Source organism: Microtus ochrogaster, chromosome 10, assembly GCF_000317375.1.
Source record: "Microtus ochrogaster isolate Prairie Vole_2 chromosome 10, MicOch1.0, whole genome shotgun sequence".
Classification (NCBI taxonomy): Eukaryota; Metazoa; Chordata; class Mammalia; order Rodentia; family Cricetidae; genus Microtus; species Microtus ochrogaster.
The window spans coordinates 69055592-69078434 of NC_022016.1; the positions used below are offsets into that span (position 1 = coordinate 69055592).

The 22843-nt window shown below is 46.2% G+C and overlaps 1 protein-coding gene across 1 annotated transcript in view; it reads left to right on the forward strand.

Moving 5' to 3' along the window:
* The window catches only part of Ak4 (adenylate kinase 4), a 53197-nt gene extending 31442 nt beyond the window's left edge, over positions 1 to 21755 (forward strand). The window contains exons 2-5 of the mRNA XM_013348557.2: positions 853 to 972; positions 15765 to 15937; positions 17457 to 17575; positions 18128 to 21755. Coding sequence (XP_013204011.1) covers positions 853 to 972; positions 15765 to 15937; positions 17457 to 17575; positions 18128 to 18242 — 527 coding nt within the window. The 3' untranslated portion in view covers positions 18243 to 21755. The remainder of the gene's footprint in view (positions 1 to 852; positions 973 to 15764; positions 15938 to 17456; positions 17576 to 18127) is intronic.
* The last annotated feature ends 1088 nt before the right edge of the window (positions 21756 to 22843 follow it).

Consider the following 22843-nt stretch of genomic DNA (forward strand, 5'->3'; position numbering starts at 1 on the left):
CAGAGATCCGCCTGCCTCTGCCTCCCGAGTGCTGGGATTAAAGGCGTGCGCCACCACTGCCCGGCCTTATGTTTTAAGAGTCACATTCTTTTACAAAGTTGGCAGTTCACTAATAACACCAAATCGCCATTACAACTGTGTTGTCACTAGATATCATCTGATTATTGTGGCTCAGGAAAAGAAACGTGTGTGTGCGTGAATGTGTGTGTATATGTGTGTGTGTGCATTGAAGTTCTGGAGATGGATCTTTCTAACGTAGCCTCATTTTAAACCCTTGATCCTTCCACCTTGGTCTGCTGAGTGTTGGGATAACAGGTGTGGACTGTCACCCCTTCCTATGTGGTTTTTGTTGTTGTTGTTTTGAGACAGGTCTAAATGGCCTGGAATTTGATTTGTAGAACAGACCAGCCTCATTCTCAGAAATATACCTGCGTCTATTTCCCCAGTGTTGTGAATAAAGTCACATGCTAATTGAAATGGTTTCTTTCCCTCTGGTCCCCCAGGGAATGGTTGAACCTTCTTCAGTCTTCCCGCACTGCCTGATAAATACTTGTTTTTTGGGGGGGTGGGGGGTGAGGTAGCTGGGTGGTCCGGTAGGGTGGGTGGGATTTGGGCTTTCTTTCCAAGACAGTGTCTTCCTGTGCAGTTCTGGCTGCCCTGGAACTCACTACGTTGACTAGGCAGGCCTCTGGAACTCACAGATCCACCTGCCTCTGCCTCCCAAGTGCTGGGATGACGAACTTCTGACCCTCCTGCATGTACCACCTCAGTGCTGGGATTACAGGCTTGTGCCAATACACCCATCTTGGCAACCTTCTTGAGTGTTTCTTTCTCTCCCCCTCTTTTAAACAGAAGTTGGCGACACGGCAAAGCAGTACCTAGAAAAAGGTCTTTTGGTTCCAGATCATGTGATCACACGCCTCATGGTGTCAGAACTGGAGACCCGGAGCACCGAACACTGGCTGTTAGACGGTGAGTGGGTACTGGGCAGGCTGGACTTTAGCACTCTTGATTTCTCTCGTGAGTTTACAGTTTGATAATAAATAATTTGACAACATGGGGACCCAGTGTGATGTCACCTTAGCTTTCTGCCTGGTGACCATTAGCTTGAAAGCTTTGACTCGAGAGAAGCATGCTGCTGTTGCCTTAGTTCCATGGTGTCCATGACGAGGTTACACTGGGTACCATCTTAAATTAAGAGGCATTTTCATTCACTGGGGTTGTACAAATTCCAACTCTTGAGTTTCTTTTTTTCACTTGACTGATTAACAGAGATAGGGTGTCTAAAAGTCTTATGTTGGTTATAGGAAGGTGATTATAAAAATGGTAGCCTTAACCAGGCAGTGGTGGCGCACACCTTTAATCCCAGCACTTGGGAGGCAGAGGCAGGTGGATCTCTGTGATTTCGAGGCCAACCTGGTCTACAGAGCTAGATCCAGGATAGGCTCCAAAGCTACAGAGAAACCCTGCCTTGAACACCCCCCCCCAAAAAAAATTGGCAGCTTTAGCCAGGGGATACCTGTTATCTCTGCTCTTGGAAGGCTGAGGCGGGTGATTAGAGCAGGTTGTAAGCCACTCTGGGTTTACAGGTTCTAGGCCACAGGATCACAGAGTGGGGCCTTTGTGAGGCAGCATAGTATTCTTATGCTCCAGCCATTCCATTGTTGTGAAATATAAAAGATGTGTTATTCACTTATGTTGTGGAATATTTGTTTCTTGATACAAAGATATGTCGCTTTCTTTGTTGCATTTGTAACTCTGAAACTGTGTTACTTTGTCTGTCTAAAACACTTGATTGGTCTATTAAAGAGCTGAATGGCCAATAACTAGGCAGGAGCTGGCAGGGGGAGAGAATAATAAATAGGAGAAGATGGGAGGCGAGAGAACACCAGGGGCCAGCCACCCAGCTAGCTAAGGAGAAGGCGAGAGAATGCCAGGGCCAGCCACCCAGCTAGCTAAGGAGTAAGAAGAAAGGTATATAGATAGAGTGAGGAATGGTAAAAGCCCAGGGGCAAAAGATAGATGGGATAATTTAAATTAAGAAAAACTAGCTAGAAACAAGCCAATCTAAGGCTGGGCATTCATAAGTAATAATAAGTGTCCGTGAATTTATTTGGGAGCTGAGTAGTGGGCACCCAAAGAGCAAAGATTAAAATAACCAACTACATTCCATTCTGAATTTTTACCCAGGGATGTGTCTTCAAGGATGCTTATTTGACCTCCCTTTTGGTAAATAGTTTAAGACACTTTTTTTTTTTTAAAGGTGCTAATAGCTGTCTTGGGAAAGGAGTAAGCTGTATAAAGAAACATTAAAAAAAAAAAATTAGCTACAAATGCTGTAAGAGAAAACACGTATTTTATGGTTCTCTGAGGATGAAAGAATGGTTAATTTTTTTGGAGGTGAATGGGGGTCTGGAGAGGGCTCAGTGGTTAAGGGCATTTGTTCTTGCAAAGGACCTAGGCTTGGTTCCCAGCATACACATGGTAGCTAGCTCTCTGGAGCCTGTAACTCCAATCCTACGGGATCTAGTAACTTCTGGCCTCTCGGGACACCAGGCGTGCACATGGCATACATGTGAATATGCAAGCAAATATTCACACACATGAGATATAAGGAAGAAGATGGATGTTCCCTAGGTAGAAAAAAATGTGGTTAAGAAAATACTTATTTGAGCCGGGCAGTGGTGGCGTACGCCTTTAATCCCAGCACTTAGGAGGCAGAGGCAGGCGGATCTCTGTGAGTTTGAGACCAGCCTGGTCTACAGAGCAAGTTCCAGGACAGGCTCCAAAGCCACAGAGAAACCCTGTCTCGAAAAATAAAATAAAAAAAAAAAAAAAAAAAGAAAGAAAATACTGATTTGAGTGGGGGTAACTCCAGAGTAAGTGGGATATGACTTAGTCTAGTGTTTTCTGAGCTTTCAAGAAACAGGCAAAGTTTTCCTTTTGATTTTGTGAATGTCACTCAAATTGTGTGTCACTCGAATTGTGTGTCACTGTGACCAAATAACCAAGAAAAGCATCTTAGTATTAGGAGAGCGAATTAAAATACCTTTATTGGTATATAGTTTCATTATGAAATTTTATACATAATACATGTTTTGATCATATCTGCTCTTCATCCATTGTCCCACTTCATCTTCCCTTTCCCAGCGAGTCCCCATTCTATTTTTCTGTTTTATTTTTTTGTGTGTGCCCCAATGAGTTAATTAAGGAGCGTGGGTGAGGGCTTATTTACAGGAGACAGGGCAGCTTCCCAGCCGCTGCACCACGGAAGAAAAACGTCTTTTTCCCTAGAGCAGTCCCACTACACTGCCTGGGAGTTCTCAGGGAGTCACGGAGCCTTGTCAACCTCTCCAGGACAGGTTCCAAAGGCCCAGTTTGAGGCAGGGCTTGTGTAAGTAATAACCACCGCCAAGAGTTCAAAGGTGCAAAGGCCATGTTATGCCTAGAAGGCAGCGCAATCTGCAGCCCTTTCTTCTCTCGCCCTTACATTTCTTACCCTGTTTTAATTAGTGTTTACGTTGTTGTGATTGAACACCATGATCAAAAGCAATTTGCTTACACTTCCACGTCCCAGTTCATCACAGAAGCAAGTCAGGGTAGGAACCTGGAGTCAGGAGCTGATGCGGAGACCATGGATGGCACCGTGCCAATGGCCTGGGTGCCCTCGTGTCAATCACTAAGAAAATGATCTGCAGGCTTGCCTACAGCCTGTACGGATACGGTTTCTCGATTGAGGTTCCTGTCAGGCAGTTCTAGCTTGTGTCAAGTTGACATAAAAGGAGCCAGGACACACTGCAGTTCTGTGTTTTCTGAGCCTCTCTGGATGTGGTTTTTGGGTGTGGGTTGGTAACACAGATGCCCTGTTTAGGGATGAATACTAAATAGTCACTTATTCTTAGCACTTTGAACAGTTCACAGCTTCTACTTTAGCTGTCACCCATGGCAAACAGGAGCTTCTTTGACCAAACCTGATGGCAGCACTAGCCTGTGGTCCTATAAACTTCAATATTTGAAAGTCAGTTTGACAGGCGAAACACACCCTGCCCAATTAGCGAAACAGTAGTCACTGCCCCCCTAGGCTTTTGAAGTCAATGGTGCGAGTTCCTTCCTGTAGATCGAACCAGAAAGCAGCTGGTTCTCATCCCCATAACTGGGGTACCACTATCGCATCAGTTGGCGTCATTTACCTGGCAAGTCTCGTGGGGTTCACTCCTGAGTGTTGCTTTACCCCCAGCAGGGGCACTTTAGGGTTCACCACTATACCCATTTTCCCAAGCAGTTTTTGTATATTTGAGATGAGCTCTAGGTTGGCTGGTACCCGTTGGTAATTCATTTCAATTTCTTTAATCATAAGGCCTCATGTACTTTAAGCTCCTCTCAGGAGGCAGCTAAAGGGCATTGGGGCCAGACTGCTCCTCTTGAATCTGAACTCTTCCCCTCCCTGGCAGTGTGTCACCTTGGGCAGGTCACTGTACTTTTCTGTGCGTTTGATTTGTTGTGGAAGATGGATTAGGAAAGAGTTTGAGGATGAAATGAATGACTGGAAGCAAAATGCTTAGGAGTGGCATTTAAGTAAATGCCATGAGGCTTTATTAGTAACTGTGGCTAGTTCACAGGGCCTGGGATTTTTCGTAGGTTACTACGTGAAGTATGAAGTTCAAGATCTCAGTACTGAGAGGCAGAGAGGCAGGTGGATCTCAAGTAGGGCAGAAACCCTGTGAAAAATTAAAAAAAAGCATTAAAAATTTCGCCTTGCAGAGTTGCGAAGTCAGGCAGTTACGGACTCTTCCTGCTTGCTTTTTTGTCTTAGCTGTTCTCTCGGAGAAGAGCTGGTCCCTTTACAGTGCTGGCCTGTTTTTAGTGAAGTGCGTCAGTCTCCCAGCTGATTCGGTTTTCATCTTTCTTTCTGAAAACCCATCTGGTCGTATTCAGTTTTGATTTTTCTTCAAAGCTCTGGAATCTGTCCATTTGGCACAGCGCGGGCGTAAGGGCTGCTGGTCCCCACGTTCTACTTTAGACCCCTTATGTTGCAGGGAACATACACGGTCGTGCTTAGCCGAGATGTGCCGGCTGAGTGTGCTAGAGGTGATGGGATGTGTAGAGTTCTGTCTTAGAAGGAATTCTGGATGACAGATGACTCATCGTCTTGGTCCATATGGCTGCAGAGAGGCATCCTGCTAACTGTGGGTGGAAATCGGTGCGGTGGATGCAGGCCAAGGGAACACCAAGTCGGGTGGGGGATGGTGTGTGTTCTTCCTGGCCAACGCCACCCTTGTGCAAATGTTCAGTGCTCTACCTTCACTGCGCTTGGAAAAGAAACACCCATTTTGTTTTTCTCTTTGAAGCAGAGTCTCACTGTGTCACTCAGATGACTTCAAGCTCATGGTAATCCTCCCTGTAGCCTCCCAAATGCTGGGATTACAGATAGGAGCTACCAGGGTTGGTCTTCAAAAGACTTTTATTTGGTACATTGGTCAACTTTCGTTAATAAAGCAGTGATTAAGATGAGTAATGGGTAAACAAAAGGTTTTCTTTAGTTTGAAGTTGCGTGTGGGGGTGTATTAGTTACGTTTCTGTTGCTGTGATAAGGTTCCACGACCAAAAGCAGTTCATGGAAGAAAGAGTTAATTTCTGCTAGGGCTCCAGAGTCCTCAATGACAGGGAAGACATGGCAGTGGGCAACTGAGCAGTGAGACACAAAGCAAGACAGCAAAATGGAAGGGTTAGGTTTTCTCTCTCTCTCTCTCTCTGTATGCACATGTGTCATCTCCTCAAACAGCATCACTAGCTGGGGATGTCAGTGTCTGAGGTGTGGTGAGCAGCACAGCAAGGGCCCCCTCGCCTGCATCATACCCTGATCGAGTGCATCTCAGTAACAGCACACACACAAGGCTCGAGGTTTCATGATGTAGTTCAGGAAGCCAGAGTTGGTAGGGTGCTACACTCCTTGATGCTGCACAAGTCTCATGGGAATTAACTGGAATCCTCAAGAACCATGGTAATCATTTCCATGATACACACACCCCGTGTCTTCCCATCAAGCTGTACCTCTAAAAACATCTCATGATCATGTCCTGGTTACTGAGTCTCAGGACACGGACCTTTGGGAACTGTGCTCAGCTCATCCAAATCATAGCATTAGTTTTCCAGGAAAACACTCTGGCAGTTTGGAAAATAATTTTTTAAGTCTTTTAATTCAAGATAAAGATAACTGTTAAGGTTTCTTAAATATCTTTCACTGACACCGTTTTGCTTGAGATTTTATATTTACCTTTGGCATGCAAGTTTGTAAAATAGGTGTGCAAAGCTCTTGAGTTTGTTATCAGGTATAGGTCCCTGATCGAAGGCTAGCTAGCTATTTGAGTTTGATCTCTTTTATCCAACGGTGGAGAACAGAACTAAATCCTTTAAATTGTCCTTTGACATTCTAAAATAGAGATACAGACCAAACCTTTGCTGGTAATAATCATACATTTGTTTGTTTATTTGGGGGGCAGGGGCTGTGTAGCCTTAGTTGGCCTGGAACTCTCTAGACCAGGCTGCTCTCTAACTCACAGGGAGCCTCCTGCCTCTGCCTCCTGTGTGGTAGGACTAGAGGTGTGTCGCACCACAAATAGCATCATCATGTTTCTTAGAACGGGAGACCTATGTGTGTGTGGTTAAAAACACTGCGGTTTGCTGGGTATATCGGCACACTTGGTATCTGAAAGTAACGCTCTTTTCCCTTCCTCTGTCTTGATAGAGGGTCTCATGTAGCTTACGCTGACCTTAAATTCATTACGTAGCTGTAGCTGATGATTAAGTCCCATTCCAGCAGCCCTGCATCTGACAGCTGAGTGTTTCAGGTGCTGGCCTTGAGCGTCCTGGCCTGTGCAGTGTGAAGAGAGAAAAGGGCAGCAGTGAGATCACACAGTGCTTGGTTCCTTACACACTTGACTTTGAATTCAGAAACTTGTTCTGTTGCCAGACTTTTCTGCAACCCCACATATGGGATGAGACTCAAATTTTAAGAAGCTGAAGTTGTATTAAACAGACTGTATTTCCTTGTGAGCAGTACAAACTCGCCTATTCCGGAGGGAATTCTGTTTTTAATGTATTCACTTTTCTGCCCAGAAAGACAGGCTGTTTGAATGCACTGCCTTGCCATGACTGCTTGTGTTCTTGGAGAGTGATCTCAGACCTGAGACGTCCCGGCACGCCTGTCCACCCACTCAGGCCTTGGAAGGAGAAGCATGCGGAGAAAGCGGAGCAGGGGTCCTGGGGCTGATGGTTCTGCCCTGCCTTGGCAGAGAGTTGTTTTTAGCAGATTAGACCGGCTTGGACTTCCTCTCCTCTGTTGTGGTTTTTTTTTTTTTTTTTTTTTTGAAAGTCTTAGTTTGTTTTGGTTTTTTTTTTTTTTTTTTTTGCGAGGCCGACCTGTGAAGAGTGCCATCCCCCACTGGGCAGCAGATGCCTCCCGAGAATGAACAGTGCACCCGGTCTCCACATCTTTTACCGAGTTCCTGGAGCAGTTTTTCCCTGTCGCCCTTGTGATAGCGTATGATTCTGGGTGTGTGATAATGTGGTTAGGTGGTTACTGAGGGTGCTGTTGGGTAAATAGAGGACAGCCCCGCTTCGAGAGTGTATGAATACTTCCATGTGTTTATAAGACAGATTTCTAAAGTATATGAGTACAGCTGTAACAGATTCTGCCCTTGGCTGGGGACAGTAAAGGAAGGATTAATGACTGGTGAGATGACTCTTGGTGAAAGCATGCCAGGCCTGATGATGGCAGTGTGATCTGGATGCTGTGGGAGCTCCTTGCAGCCGGTAGCCTTTAAGATACCAGTCTACTTGCGGCATGATCTCTATAAGCTTGGGCAGTCCCCCGTGGCAGCTGGATTCGGTTCCAGTTCCCAGCACACGCAGAGGATTGCAGATAAGCTACTCTTTCTGTGAGTTTATCGGCAGATAAATAAACCTTTGTTATATACCTCATTCCAGGCTATTGTGGAACTCTTTCGTATGTCAGCACCTGGGACCCACAATGGATAGGGTGCCGGCATGCTGCAGCATGTGTGTGTGTGAGCCACTGGAGTGTGTGCATACAAGAACGCATGTGCGCACCCACAGTGCATAGACACACACTTACGCTCTCTGACACAGCCGGGGTGGAGGATGTGTATGCTGCTGACCTGGTAGACAAGGTGACATCTATGTTTAGGAGCTACATGGAATTGGCGTCATGAAAGTGAAGCCTTCCTCCAGCAAGGCTCCGCCTCCTCAAAGCTCCATAACCTCCCCCAGATAACCGTCAGGCAGGGACCAGCTGTTCAAAGTCATGAATGAATTTTTAGGGAACCCTTGCCATACAAGTCACAGGGATCAGATTTTGTTTTTTGGGTTTGGTTGATTTCGTGGTTATTTTTGTGACCAGGTAGGAAGCCAAGATATTGTCACCTAGACGGTCACACCTTTGAGTTTATGTATCAAAACTTATCAGATAATTTTGGGGGAGGGGGTTTTGAGACAGGGTTACTCCGCAACCCTGACTGTACTGCACCTCTGTGTTGAACTCGAGAGCTGCCTGTCTCTCTGCTCCGAGGGCTGGAGCTAAAGGTGTGTGCCACCACCGCCACCTGACTTGATCAGATCATTTTTGCCAAGACCTGTTTGGTTCTACTTTTTAAAAAAAAATTATCTTCTAAGTTCATTTGTATGTTTAAGTGTATGTCGTGTATGGGCCTGTGCCTGAGGAGGCCGTCTAACGTGGGTACTAGGAACTAGGTCTTCTGGAAGAACATGGAGTGTTCTTAACTACGGAACCATCACTTTGGTCCTCAAGATTCTACTTTTTAACGAGGCCATTAAATATCCTCATAATTTTATGAATAAAATAATAATTTTATTTCCATTTAAATAATATGTTGAGGGAAAGCACAGCGCTTCACTAGGTGTGAGTCTAGTTTTAGTGAGACCAGCTAATGGTTTTCTAAATAGCAATAATTGTTGAGTTCCATTCAGTGGGGACATAGGATTTTTCTCTTTATTTCCTGACCCTCTTTTTGATAAAGGTACTTCTGTTTCCTGGGTTGGGTCCCAATTTCCTATACAGCGGAGGCTGGCCTTGACCCCTTCTCTGTCTCAAGTGCTGGGATGGCAGTTACTCTCCATTACAGTCAGTCTGTGTGATGCCCAGGAAGTGCCATACCACTGAACTACATGCTCTTTCCCCAATACTTGTGAAGATGCTCAGGTTGGCCTCCATTGCCCTGCCTTAGCCAGCCTTTCGAGTAATTAATGCAGCTCTGTGTGTTTGATTTTTTTTCTCTCTCTTGGTTTTTCGAGATAGGGTTTCTCTGTTTGTCCCTGGCTTCTCTGGAACTCACTTTGAGGTCCAGGCTGGCCTCGAATTCACAGAGATCCACCTGCCTTTGCCCCTGCTGGATTAAAGGCGCGCACCACCACCATCTGACAACCAACCTACTTTTGAATTCTTTTTTCCCCATCCATAAGAGAGGCCTGCTTTTGGTATAGGTTTTATAAACATTGGTTACAAGCATGGAAATAATTTGTTTGTTTGAGACAGGGTTTTTCTGTAACAGTCCTGGCTATCCCGGAACTTGATTTGTAGACCAAGAGGATCCGCTCGCCTCTGCCTCCCCAAGTGCTGGGATTAAAGACGTGTGCTACTGTGTACAAGCACACTTGGCCCACAAGCATGGAACTCTTGAGGGGTTCTGGACATATGTTTGGTTAAATTGTAGGCACTTGTTAGTGTTATTAATATTATTTGTACTCTGGTTCTTCCCCCCACACCCAGTTTTTTTTTTTTTTTTTTTTTGAGAGTCTCAGTTTCATGTAGCCCAGACTGGCTTTGGATTTTCTCATGTAGCCAAGGGTGGCTTTAAATTCCTAATCTTGCTTTCACTCCTAATAGCTGGGATCATCGGACTGTCCCTATGTCTGGTTCATTCTTGTCAGAATCACATGGCATCATGTTTATTTGCTTATTTGGTTTCCCAGCTTCCTGCCCTCCCTCCACAGTGTAGGTGTACCCTGTGTCTGTGTTCACAGAGGGGTCGTCAGCATTACAAGTGTGCTTTACATGGCAAAGGCTTCTGAACATTCTGTCTCAGAAAGACCTCACCTGCAGCCAGTGACTGAGACCTCATGGGATGTTCGGCCAGCTAGTTTCCTAAGTGCAGGAATGAACGGGCCTGTGGTGAAATCTTTTGTCCCTTTGTGGGACCAGTTTGTCCCCAACTTGTCTGTGCACAGAGAACAGAGGGTTCTTAAACAGAGGAACCTTTATATGAGCATTTGCAGATGGTCATTCCTGCTTCCTCGCAGGGGCATCTTTCCTTGGGGGAAGGGGGTTCAGTATTAGAGTAACTGGTTTAAGAACAAAGGTTTGGGGCTGGATAGATGGCTCTGTGGTTAAGAGCAGAGGACTTGGGTTCAGTATCCAGCGCCCACAAGACAGCTCACAGTCATCCCTTAACTCCAGGGTATCCAAGAGCTTTTATGGCCTCTACAGGCACCCACCAAGCATGGGATCCACGTACATATATATATCCTGGCAAACCAGCGTGCTTATAGATAAAAGTAACGACCTAGGACTTGATTATACTGCAGAGACCCTTCCAGAGGATCTCAGGAGATCTCAACTTCCAAGAATTCGCCTTTCTATGACAAGGTCCCTTTGAAAAGGCAGACTCTCTGAGGGTCTCATAACCAGGCTGGCTTCATGACATACAACTCTGGTCCTCCTGCTTTTGTGTGCTGGTTCGTTTGTTAGCCTGACACAATGGCTGAGCAGGGGATCTCATCTGAGTCACGGCGTCCCTCAGACTGGCCTAGGAGAATGTCTGTGTGGGAATTTCACGGATGTTGATTGCTGTGAGCAGGTGGTTCTGGGAAGTCTAGGAAAGACGGCTGAATGTAGGCCTGGGAGCAAGTCAGTAAGCATCTTTCTGTGATTCCTGCCCTGGCATCTCTCAATAATCGGCTCTTTTTTTTCTTTTATTTGATACCCCCCCCCACACACACACACTTTGCTCGGCCATTTCCTCATAAGCTCTTAAGGGCAGGGCCCCTTAGTGCACATCTCTTGTATCCCAGTATTTCAGGTTCTAGAGCAGTGCTTCTCAGCTTTCCTCGGGCTGCGACCCTTTAATACAGTTCCTCCTGTGGTGACCCCAGCCCTAGTCACTACTTCATAACTGTAACTTGGCTACTGTTAGGAATCATCGTGTAAATACCAGACATGCTAGGAACTGTTAGTTCAGAGTTTTCCATGTCTCCCAGGACCCGTGCAGTGAGCTGGGAGTGTGTGTGTGTGTGTGGGGGGGGGTGGTCCAGGTGGGATTCTAGAGTGCTTGGCACAGAAGAGCTCACAGCCCCTTTGCTGGTTTTCTAAGCCACTACTTCCTCTTTCCACCATTCCTAAGGGTGGAATGAGAAGGGCTCCAGAGGTTGCCTAGGTAAACACGGGCTAGTCACACAAGGGGAGGAGAAAAGGCCCCCTCTGTGACATAAGCTTCACTGTGGTTCCTAAGGATTTCTGGGCTTAGTGTGAACAGTTTACACTCCCTGCTAGGTAAGACTGGGAGAATGCCAGCTGCCTCCTGCCATAGCTGGTCCCTGTGGCTCATAACTGGGGGTAGCGCCCCTCCCCTCCCCCCCCGTTGGGATGGGCGGAAGTAACTATAGACTTGATAGGCGGGGGAGGGACCGTTCTCAAGGTGCCAGCCAGCCTGGGCAGATGTTGGTTGACATACATTTCTCCTGGGAAACTCTCTTAGAAGAACGGAACTGAGCCCAGCTGTTATGGTTCTCTCTCAGAGAGGAACAGGATTGCTGCATCCAGTCGCCTTGCCGACCTGTCCAGCTGCTTCCACCAGGCAGAGGTCCTGTTGTGCCTGGCTCTGCACCTCCCTGTCACTGCACTCCAAGGTAGAAAAACAGATGCAGCCTGGCTCCGTTCCATTCACCTCTGCCCCCAGCTGCTGCCGTGGCTCCAGCTGCCCTCCTCAGGCTTGTGGCAAGGTTAGGGGTACCAGGCGCCAAATCCCAGCAGCCAGAAGGAAGCTAGCCACTTGTCACCGTCCCGCACAGATCGTTGAGGATTTGGGGGACAGGCCTGTTGGTGCAGTGTGGCAGTTTCAAGCTGGCCATCTCGAGCAGCTGTTTGGCCTGGGCAAGAGCTTGTTTTCTCGGTTGGGTTAAGTAAGGGGCAAGTGGTGATAGGTGAGGAAGACGGTCCTGTAAGCCGTGAAGCCATGCATGGGAGGCAAGCACCAGGTGCTAGCATGCATGGTCTTTTGTTCTGCTGTGATATTTAATCAGACACAAGGCAACTAGCATCCTGTCCCCCAAGCATTCATTCAGGTCATTTTCTCTCCCTTTCCCTGATACTGTCTCTAAGGCTGGGCCTTATTCTATCACCAAACCGACTTGAGAATCACATCAAGCCCCGCCCCCCCCCAGCTTCCCTCCCTCCCTGCCCAGTTGTAATTCTCTATGCATGGAAAAGTTGTAAATGCTGCCACCTGTTGACCAAGTGTGCACGTGCAGCCCATCCACGTTCACCATCCTGCCTAGGTGGCATCTCCTAAGTTCTGGGCACTTCAGAAATAGGCACCGCCCAGGTCTCATAGGGTCTGTCAGCATCTGAGTTTAGTGGGGTAAGTACCACACTGGGTCCGCGGTTCTCCGGGCACACCATTGTGAGTAGTAGCCTATTCAGTCAGATTCACATTTTCTGCCTGCCTGCCTGCCTGTCTGTCTTGCCCTCCTCTCCCTTTCTCCTTCCTTCTGTTTCTCCCATCACTCTCTCCCTTGTATGTGCATGTGTGTGCAAGCACAAGTTTTGAGTCCAGGATCTCACAGCCTCCCTTTTGCTGAGTTGCTCGCCACACCCCCAGAACTGTCTTCTCTTAAATATGGGTTTTTCTTCTTCCCTCCCTTCCTCTCTCCTCTTTGCCTCCCCCCACCCCAGACAGGGTTTCTCTCTGTAACATTCCTGGTTGTCCTAGAACTACACAGATCTGCCTGCTTCTGCCTTCCCAGCACTGGGATTAAAGGCATGAGTTACCACCGCCTGACTAATATGGATATTTCTATTTGAAGATTTTTCATGGATCATATTATAACTTGGAATTTATATAGAGGGTCTTTTCACAAGCCAATATCCTAACAATTCAGTCAATGTTCCAGGAATTTGAGTCTTACTCAGTTCCCAGAGTCAATCTCTAGAAGGGAACTGGGATCAAATAAATATCAAATGCTAGCTATATAGATCAGAGAAACAAAATGCGTACATTTCTTTAATCTCCCTCCCTCTGTCTCTATCTGCTGTGGTCCAGGGTGCAGCCTGGGTTCAGATCCTGAGCTGGGGAAGGAGTGTTGGTGAAGAAGTGGGGTGTCTTTCCACCAGATGGGTGGTGCCAGAGAATTGTCTGTATTCTGTCAATCATGTTATAAATAAACGCTGATTGGCCAGGCAGGAAATATAGGCAGGAAACCAGACAGGAAGTAGAAATGATGTAATGAGAACAGGAGAATTCTGGGAAGGAAGACAAAAACCCCAACAACAAGCAGGCCTGGCCCTTCATGTTACAGATGGGTTTCACACAAGTGACTGGCCCCGAATAGCTCCAGCCATCTTTACTTACATATCAGAAACAAACATATTTTTCCATACTAACAAACACGATTTCCCCCCCATCCTTCAACATTAACCTCCGGCAAAAACAAATATGCCACATATGTTTTCCCCAGCTTTTCCATCAAAACATCTTTAAACCCAGAACAACACTCATCCTTTTGCTAGCTTGGCCCAACACTGAACTGGGTACATCCTGTCTTTACAAAACCAAGGGTGGTAAACATAGGCACACATTTTCAAGAACATGTCGTTCAAAACATTTATAGAAATAGGGGTGATCTGCTTCCGATCCTGTCAGCACTGAATCAGAACAGCTCTTGGGGTCTGAAGAGACAGCTGGCACCCCCAGACAAGAAACCCGAGAAACGTCAGCTTCCAAGGAATTTTAGGGAAAATATTCGAGAAAAAAACCGGGGTTCCCAGAAATGATATTTGTTCCATGCATGATTGACAGAATGACACTAAAACAGCCAAGCAAATCATCAATATTACAAGAGAGAAGAGAACACACAGGCTGCATGGTCCCAGCAGTAGTCTGTGCTGTCCCGAAGGCCACTGGTCCTTGCTGACTGAGACTGTCCCTGCACGTGAGCTTTTGCCTCACCTGGAGACGCGCTGGACAAGCATTCATATGCTGGCTGGAAACTAGATTGCACGGCTCCTAGCATCTATGAATAGCTCATTCACACAGACATTAGTCGATGGGTCTTCACATTGTACTCTTTTTCAGCTTGTTCATTTCAAAATTGCATGTGCTGCCAGTGGTTAAAGAGCCAGGTTCACCATGCTTTTCCTCGTGGTGTTCTTGGCAGCCTGCGATGTTAGAATTACATCCAAATGACTTGCTGTGCCCAGACCAGCTTGAGACAGTGATGTAGACCAGCTTGAAGAAGGCACCACCTACCACCTATCACCTCCAGGCCCCAAGACCCTAGTCTGCATTCCTGTCTAGGTCTTGAACCATAAAGCTGAATATAAAGCCGAGGCTAAGAATTCCATTTTGAAAATCTTGGAAGTAGTTAAATGGCATTTTCAAAGCCTTGCCACTACGTCTACTCAAAGCGACAGCCTGCTCTCCAGTACCCGTGACAGAAGCCCAGATGTCTGTGGAGGCTCAGAATATTTCCAGGGCCTTTGATCTAGGATACCACACATGTCCCGATGAGTCTCTTCAAGGTCTGCCCCTTCTAACCACTGTTGTTTAGTGGGCATGAACTAAAAAAGGCAAGCTAGCCTTCCCTGTCCCATAGCCACTGCCAACGCTGTGACTGAGACTCATACTTTATTATCAAAAACAAAAAAGACAATGCCCATGAGCCCAGATTTATATTTTGATATTTTTCCACACTTAGAAAAGTAGACAGATCTATAATTTTTGCAGCAAATAAATCATTTTCAAAGGACTAGTTATTTTTGCAATCGGCTTAGCTAAAGATCGTCTCCCTATAAAGCCTTGGCTGGCCTGAAACTTGCTCTAGGACCATGCTACCCTCAAAGGTCTGCTGATCCCAGTGTTGGGTTTAAAGGTGTGTACTACCATGTTTAGTCAGGCTTAGATATTTTAGGTAAAAAAATTTTTTTTCTCACTTATGTCCCAAACTGGCCTGGAATTCACGACCCTCTTGGTGTAGCCTCCCAAATACTGGAATCGTGAGAGTTTGCAACCATTTTCCTGGCATGTTTCAAGAGCGCCGTATGGAATTGTTAGGTTACATGGCACATAAAGGGCCAGGTGATTATCTGGGTAAAGGCCTGTTGATTCAGGGTTTCAAAGACAGGCCTGCAGTTACTTGTGGTAACCAGATAGGAGGAGTCTGTACGCTCCCTATAGCAGAAGAAGAAATGAAGAAAGTACAACTTGCTCAGCAGCACATGGGATCATTCAAGGAAAAGCTTGGCCCCAGCTGGGCTAGTGCCTTTCATTCAGTTCAGTGCGGTCTACCCTGAATCACAGGACTCCTAGACCATGCATGTGATCTGGGCTATGAAAGAACATTTTACAGAGGTAGTTACAGATTATTAGTTAGCTCCTTTTGGATTGTGTAGATTTTATTATTCCTCACACTCAATGGACGGTGTCTGGCAATTGATCTTTTGTTTTGGCCCTTAGGGTTCCCAAGGACGTTAGTACAGGCAGAAGCCTTGGACAGAATCTGTGATGTGGACCTAGTGATTAGTCTGAATATCCCTTTTGAGACACTTAAAGATCGTCTGAGCCGAAGATGGATTCACCCTTCTAGCGGGAGAGTCTATAACTTGGACTTCAACCCTCCTCAAGTTCTGGTAAGATAGACTACATGCTGTTCAGGGAAGATAAAATCTATATAGCCAAGAAACATAGACAAAGTTTAGATTCAGTCGTAGTCAAAGGGGAGGGCTAGGACTAAAGGCTTAGCAAGGCAGCCTTGCTGGCGACCTGGGGAAAGTGGCCTCCTCCTTTTTGTTTCATGACTTTTATTAAACTATTGACATTTGTTTATCTTTTGGGGGATGGGCTTTTTGAGACAGTGCTCTGTGTAACAGTTGTGGCTGTCCTGGAACACAGAGAGATCTGCTTGCTTCTGCCTCTGAGTGCTGGGATTAAAGGTGTGTGCTCCTACACCTAGCTATTGATGGTCGTTGCTAAGACACCATAGGTAGCTCAGGTTGCTTCTAACTCCAAGTTCTCTAGCCTTGGTGTTCCAAAGGCCTGAGAGATTCTGGGTGTGCATCCCACGTCTGGTTCAGGATACTTGTGATTATCTTTCTGTTGATTTTTTTTTTTTCCTCCTGACTCCCTGATAATGGCTGATTGAACTAATGCATGAATTCTGCCTGTTATCTCTGGACTGGAATAGGTAGCATGGTATCAAATCTTTATATGGAAAAAGCCTTGAATGTAGACGGAAACAGTGAAAGTTACTTTAAGGTGGTATTACCACTGCTGGTCGCCATTGTGCCAATATTGCCCTTAATGGTGCCAGTTCATTTGTGATGAGCATTAGAGGACCCCACCCTAGCTAACTGGTTTGCTCACTCAGTCTTTCACTTATTCCATAGATCCAGGTTCATTGTTTTGACTAGGCAGGTCCTAACCTTCTGAGTGGCTGGGTAGACAGGGTGCCATTGAAGTGTAAATGTTTGTTTGTCCCTGATGGTCCTGGGTGTTTGAATCAGGCCTATTGATAAACCTCAGGGTGTGTCATTGGTTTTGCAGAGACTGCTCCGTAGCAGTGTGAAAGCTGACAGAGATGGTATAGAACCATTTTTTCCCCCTGTTTTTTCTCCTTTTATCAGTTACTTGTTGGTATCCATGTTTATATGGATATATACTTGTGAGGGTCCCGTGGTACAAGTGTGGATGACTAAGGTCAGTTTGCAGGAGTCTCCTTGTGGGTCCAGGTTCATGAAGCTTGATATCAAGTACCTTCGCTTGTGACTCCAGTTTCGGTCTTGAAGTCAGTTTCCGCCCCACCATAAGAAGCCAGAATTTAGAAGAAAAAAAAAAGCAGTTTGGGGGCTATTTAGTGGGACCAGCATGACATTATGTAGGTATGTTGTTTAGGGAGGATTCTCAGAATTCAGACAGGCTTGAAAGTACCATTTAGCTATAGCACCAGCATGTGTTTATAAAGATGTCAATAGTCAAGGAAGATTTAGTTAGTGCCCTTCTCGGAACATGAGGCCAGCATAGCAAAGGCCCAGGCTTGGGTTTGTGGATATGGTTGGAGTTCACTTTGATCATGTGGTCTGGTACAAGAAAGTTCTGACCTTGGGAATGGCCACTGGTTGGTCATGTTAACTGGCTCCTCTGATGCTTTAGGGGGTTGATGACATCACTGGTGAGCCACTTGTCCAACAAGAAGATGATAAACCCGAAGCAGTTGCTGCCAAACTACGACGGTACAAGGATGCGGCAAAACCCGTCATCGAACTGTACAAGTGAGTGTGCCTAGTGTGTTCCTGGAAGGGCCCTGCCAGAAAGTCATAGGGCCTGATGGGAGGATCTCTGGCCTGAGCTAGGTAATGCTTCTTCGAGCTAGATGGGTCTGAAGGTCCACACTTCCCAAAAGGTGGGGAAGTAGTGGAGTGGTCTGTGGGAGGTAAGGTCCAGCATCTTTATTCAGGAACCTGTTAGAACATGAGGGCTTAAACCCAGTTATCTCTGTCTGTTTTATGTCTGGACTTTTGGGGTGGGGGTGATGAGGGTTGAGGGGATTTTGGCAGCTGGAGTTGAGGCTTTATGAATACTATGCTGGTGTTACATCTTTGTGCTCCAACGCGCGCCCGTTCTCCCATTCCAGCCCTCATTATCTTATTTAATTGCCTTAGATACTTTGACATGCTTTCATGTAAATACGTGATTCAGGTAGACTAGGGTGACTGTCAAACTATAAACAGACCAGGGGATGGTACCTGCTTTAACCTTGGCTTCTCTGCCTGTCCTGTGATGTTAAACAACCTAAACGATGTTTTACTTGGATTGTCTTCCAGGAGCCGCGGAGTGCTCCACCAGTTCTCCGGGACGGAGACGAACAAAATATGGCCCTACGTTTACACACTTTTCTCAAACAAGATCGCACCTATTCAGTCCAAAGAAGCAAACTGAGCCTGCCCTTGGAAGAGCCAAGAAGACTTGTTCGTTCACTCAATCATGCGTGTAGTCCTGGTGCCCTGGCCAAATTAGGAGCTAGCTGAGATAGCTTGCAGCATCTTCTCTAGTTTAAGTGAATGAAGTAATGAGGAAAACTAGTGCGGAGAAAGCATCCATGAAGAAACCCCCCTCCTGCCTTTGAAAAGAACGCAGAGCTCTGCAGGGGCGAAAGCCCAGACTGGATTTCCACCAGTGTTGCGCCCATACTCTAGATGGATTGCAGCCATGCCCTGCTATCGGAATCTTTTTGCACACGATGGTGGTGGAATCTCTGGTCTGTGCCACCTTCCACAGGCTGTTGAACCTCAGCACTGTCAGCCTGAGAACTTGGAGAGCTGTGGTCCTGGCTTGTCCTCCGCCATACTACCCTCCTTGATGATAATTGAATTGATGCTAATTGCGCTCAGCCACTGTTCTCCACGGCGACTGTTCCACCCTCTGATCTCAGACATCCTAGTTTCTGCTGACCTTGTCCTATCTCATCTGCTCGCTCTCCTCATAAGCTGTGTACAGTAACACGATAGTCTCTGCCTTTACCCCTCTAACCTCCTCTCTCTACAGACTGAGAACCAGGAGAACTGAGCCAGGCAGAGTGCTCACCTTGTGAAACAGCTGCTCTGACTGTCTTGAACCCACTCTGTACCTTCTGTTGTTTAAAAACGATTCCCTAAAGTTTTTGGGAATTCTCAAGGGAAAAAAAAAAAAACAAAACAACAAGGGAAATGTTCACTTAAGGAATTGTGGGATGATCGTCTCTTCTGCATAGAAGTGTAGTGATCGTGTGGAAAACACTGGACTAATGAGATGGTTTCGGCTTCTTTATTCAAGGCAAGGTGAATATTGAAAGTGCTGCTAAATATTAATGCTGACAATGTTTTTTTGCGAGTGATCCAAGCAGATGGCAAGAAGTCAGTAAAGGGAGCAAGCCTGTGGGCTTGGAACGTCTTGCACTAGCTGTACATTGCACCTGTATTGAGTAAGACAGCTTTACCGCTGTGGGAACGCAGAATCTTTGTTTTCTTCCTATTCCAAAGATGCAGTCTATAGGTGGCCACAAAGTCCAGAAATGAAGATGCTAATATTTTGTCAATCATCATGTCAATAAAACATTTGTTGAAAGACTTCCCTGGTGTCCAGACGTGTTGGCCACCTTGTATCATTCTTACTCTTCTCTGGGAAGAGAAGTGACATTTCTTCTTGCTGCCTTAAGGTGTCCTACACCCTCCTGTCGTCCCCCAGGGAGTGTCCTTTCTTACTGGTGATTTAGTGTGACATCTCATAGTCTGTGGGGGCAGGGTGTGGGGTGGGCGTAGCACTTTCGTGATGTTGACATACTACATTTTGAAGGTGTCTGTGGATCCCTGGTCTATTCACTGCGGTCTGTTCTGTGTGGTGATGAGTCTGTCTTCCTTACTGTACTGCCTGGACTCTGTGGCTCCTCTTAGTGTCCTCCCCCCCTGTGCATGTTCTTCAGCTGCCTTCAAGGCAATGCAGAACAGCATCCCTCCGCACGCTCTCAAGTGGAGACACCTGGCTCAGGCTTGTGACCACGTGGGCACTGTCATGTTGATGCCGACTACTTTGGAAGCTTGCATTTGGATGTCACTTGGTAGGAGTCAGGAGAGACATAAAAGTCCAGGGGAGGCAGGTCAGGCATGGGAAACTGCTATCTAGAGGAGGATCACCCTGAGATTATTTCCACAAACCAAGGGAAGTAGAAACTTAAAGGAATTTGGGGTAACTCGGGGGGGGGGCGGGAAATAACTTACAACTTATTTCTTCACCTCTTTTAAAGATTGAGGTGTGACCAGGTTGCTGCCTGCACACTCTGTTTTTCCATCTTTTTCTGTTTACATTTCAAGCTCAGTAGTCTATGGTAGCTAGGCACTGGGGACACTAGGGGTCAGGAGTGTCTGTCTGCTGGTGAGACCAGGAAGAGGCAAAAATGCCTTTTCCAAGGTCTTTGCTGATTTTCACGTTCATTGGCCGGAAAAAGGACATCTGGTTTTCCGCACCAGACTTGCCTGTTCTTTTGTTTAAATGACTTTGTCAAAAGAGCATTAAATACCGAAAATACCTTGACAGGTAGAATGAAAGAAGCATCTTGTCCTTCCTTCCCATGCACACCTGTCCCTCAGATGGAAGCCAAGAGTCTGGGTGGTTTCTGAGATTCCACACTGACCTTTATTCACAGGTCCACGCAATTCTTTGTTCAGTTTGCCTCCCACCACCCTTTTGATTAGAACTTGGGAAACCCTGCATGTTGGTTCCTCTAGTATTATGACAAAAAATGGTGCCACGAAGGAGGCCTTCTGAGTGGATTGTGTACTCAGGACCTCCATAAGCATCTTGGTGACTCTTCCCAGCATCCCATGAGGTAGACACAACCAATCCTTCTTATGAACAAGGAGTCCAGTTTAGGAAGTCTTGCCCAGGCTCGTGATACACGTGAACTGTACAGCTATGACCCACTCCCAGGTTTTCCTGCTTCAGAAACCACAGGCTTTTATTGGATGTTAGCTGTCTGTCTCGCCCTAAGCAAACCCCCCCCCCCCACTTCAGTTCTGCTTGTGGGCTCTGGAAGAGTGGCAGACATCATTGGAGTGGCTTAGGCAAAGGAACTTGCCAGAAGAGGCCTCTAATTACAAGGCTGGGTTTGGACCCAGGCTGACTGGCCTCAATTCAGGTATCAGAAGCCATGCATCCCATATGAAGAAAACCTGCCATCTGTTAAAACCTAAAAGTTATCCATACATGCTATTCCTTATTTTTGGTGTGGTAAACGGAACAGTTCTTGGCAGAATAAATGCTATCACCTGTGCCTGGGCACGTCATGGTTTGGCCATTCTGTATGTAGTTGAGTGTGAAGGAGACAGGCTATGCTATTAGCCCAGATAGCATTCATATAGACTGTATCTCTAGTGACAGAAAACAGGAAGCACAAGTGTCTTGCAATAAAAGACCCTTGTTTCGAACTTTTGAAAGGGTCATTACCTCTCTGGGATTAGAGAGAAGGGAAGAAAATTTTGTCTTTGTGGAAACTGCAAGCGATGTTAGTTAGGGCTCAAGGCTTTTCTAGTTTTATGAGAATTTGTACTACTGAATTTATTGTTTTTGAGGTGGCCAGATCTCTGGGGGAATACGTTGTGCTATGATGGCATTTCACTGTGATCTCCCAAAGTTCAAGGCAGTCTTCTTCTAACCCAGTGCCACCTGTCTTCTGTTCACCGGCCTGTGAAAAATGGCTTACTTTTTCCAGGAGCCGACAGGCCTGTTTTTCTTTAGTGTGACAGTTGGTGTTCCTGATTTTGGAATATACTTAATTCAGAGTATCTGAACGTGTTCTGTATATGCTAGCCTAACTTCATTGTATTAATTGGTTTCTTTTTTTTTTTTTTTTTTTTTGGTTATCTTGCTTGAAGATCGATTTGTATTCAATTTGATAGAAATAAACGTTTTTCTGCTTGATGCAATCAGTTCATTTAGTGTTTGTGGCTGTTTATACACTAAAGTTTTCAGGAGTTTGCTCTTGGTTGTTTACGCCACGCGATGGCTTTTCCGTTGTTAGCCACAGTTGCCTCTAATGTGTAAACGAGGCAAACTGAATGTAACCTAAACCAAGTAGTGGTGGCAAGCCGTGCTTCTGGTCCTGTTCGCTTTCCTGCTGTTGTTAATGTTCCCTCATGTTCCTTGTTTGTCCTGCCCTTTACTCGTTAGTTTTGTTTTTACAGACGCTGGAGCCAGAGCCCTTTGTAATATTGTCTGGTGGGAGCTTGGGCCATGAAAGAAGTACCTACTGGCCTTTCGCAACCCTGGTATGGCCTTCTCTGGGGGGCCTTCCAGTAGCTGAAACCAGCTGGAAGCAAGTTCTAAACCCATGCGTGTCCTTAGGAAGGGCAGGAGGAGGCCATCTGGACGGGATGGCTATGCTGCAGGTTGTCAGATGGCTGAGACACCCACGCTCCCTCATTGTTGGAGGAGTTCACAGCCCTTCTCTCTGGGCTTCTTCATACTTGGACACTTGCCTCGCTGATGTCACTGAAATAAGGGTAGACAAATCATGCCACTTCAGAGCTGACAATGGAAGAGTCAGAAGTCCTAGCGAGGTGAACAATGCCTTGGGACTCTTAAAAGGGAAAACTCAGAGCAAAGATGTACCCCGTCCATACTGGGCGGGTAGTATCTGAAAATAAAATTGGTTTTTAAAGACTATAGACACTTTAATTTAGCTTCTAAAATACTTGTTGCATTGCACTGATGTTGGAGGACAATGTGTGAGAGCCAGTTCTCCCTTGCAATGTGGGTCCTAGGGATCAAACATGGGAGGTCAGGTTTGATGGCAAGCACTTCTGCCTTTTGAGCCATCTTGCTGGCTCTGGGTTGGGTTTATTACTGCAGGATGGCATAACCTAAGGGAGCTGGGCCCAGGATTTGCCATCCAGTTGTTACTGATTTCTCTTGTCAAACTTCGTTAGATTCTAAGGATACAAATATAAATCTTCACCCCTGACTCTCCAGTTGTCTGGAGAACATGAGTGGTTACAGTTAACCTATTC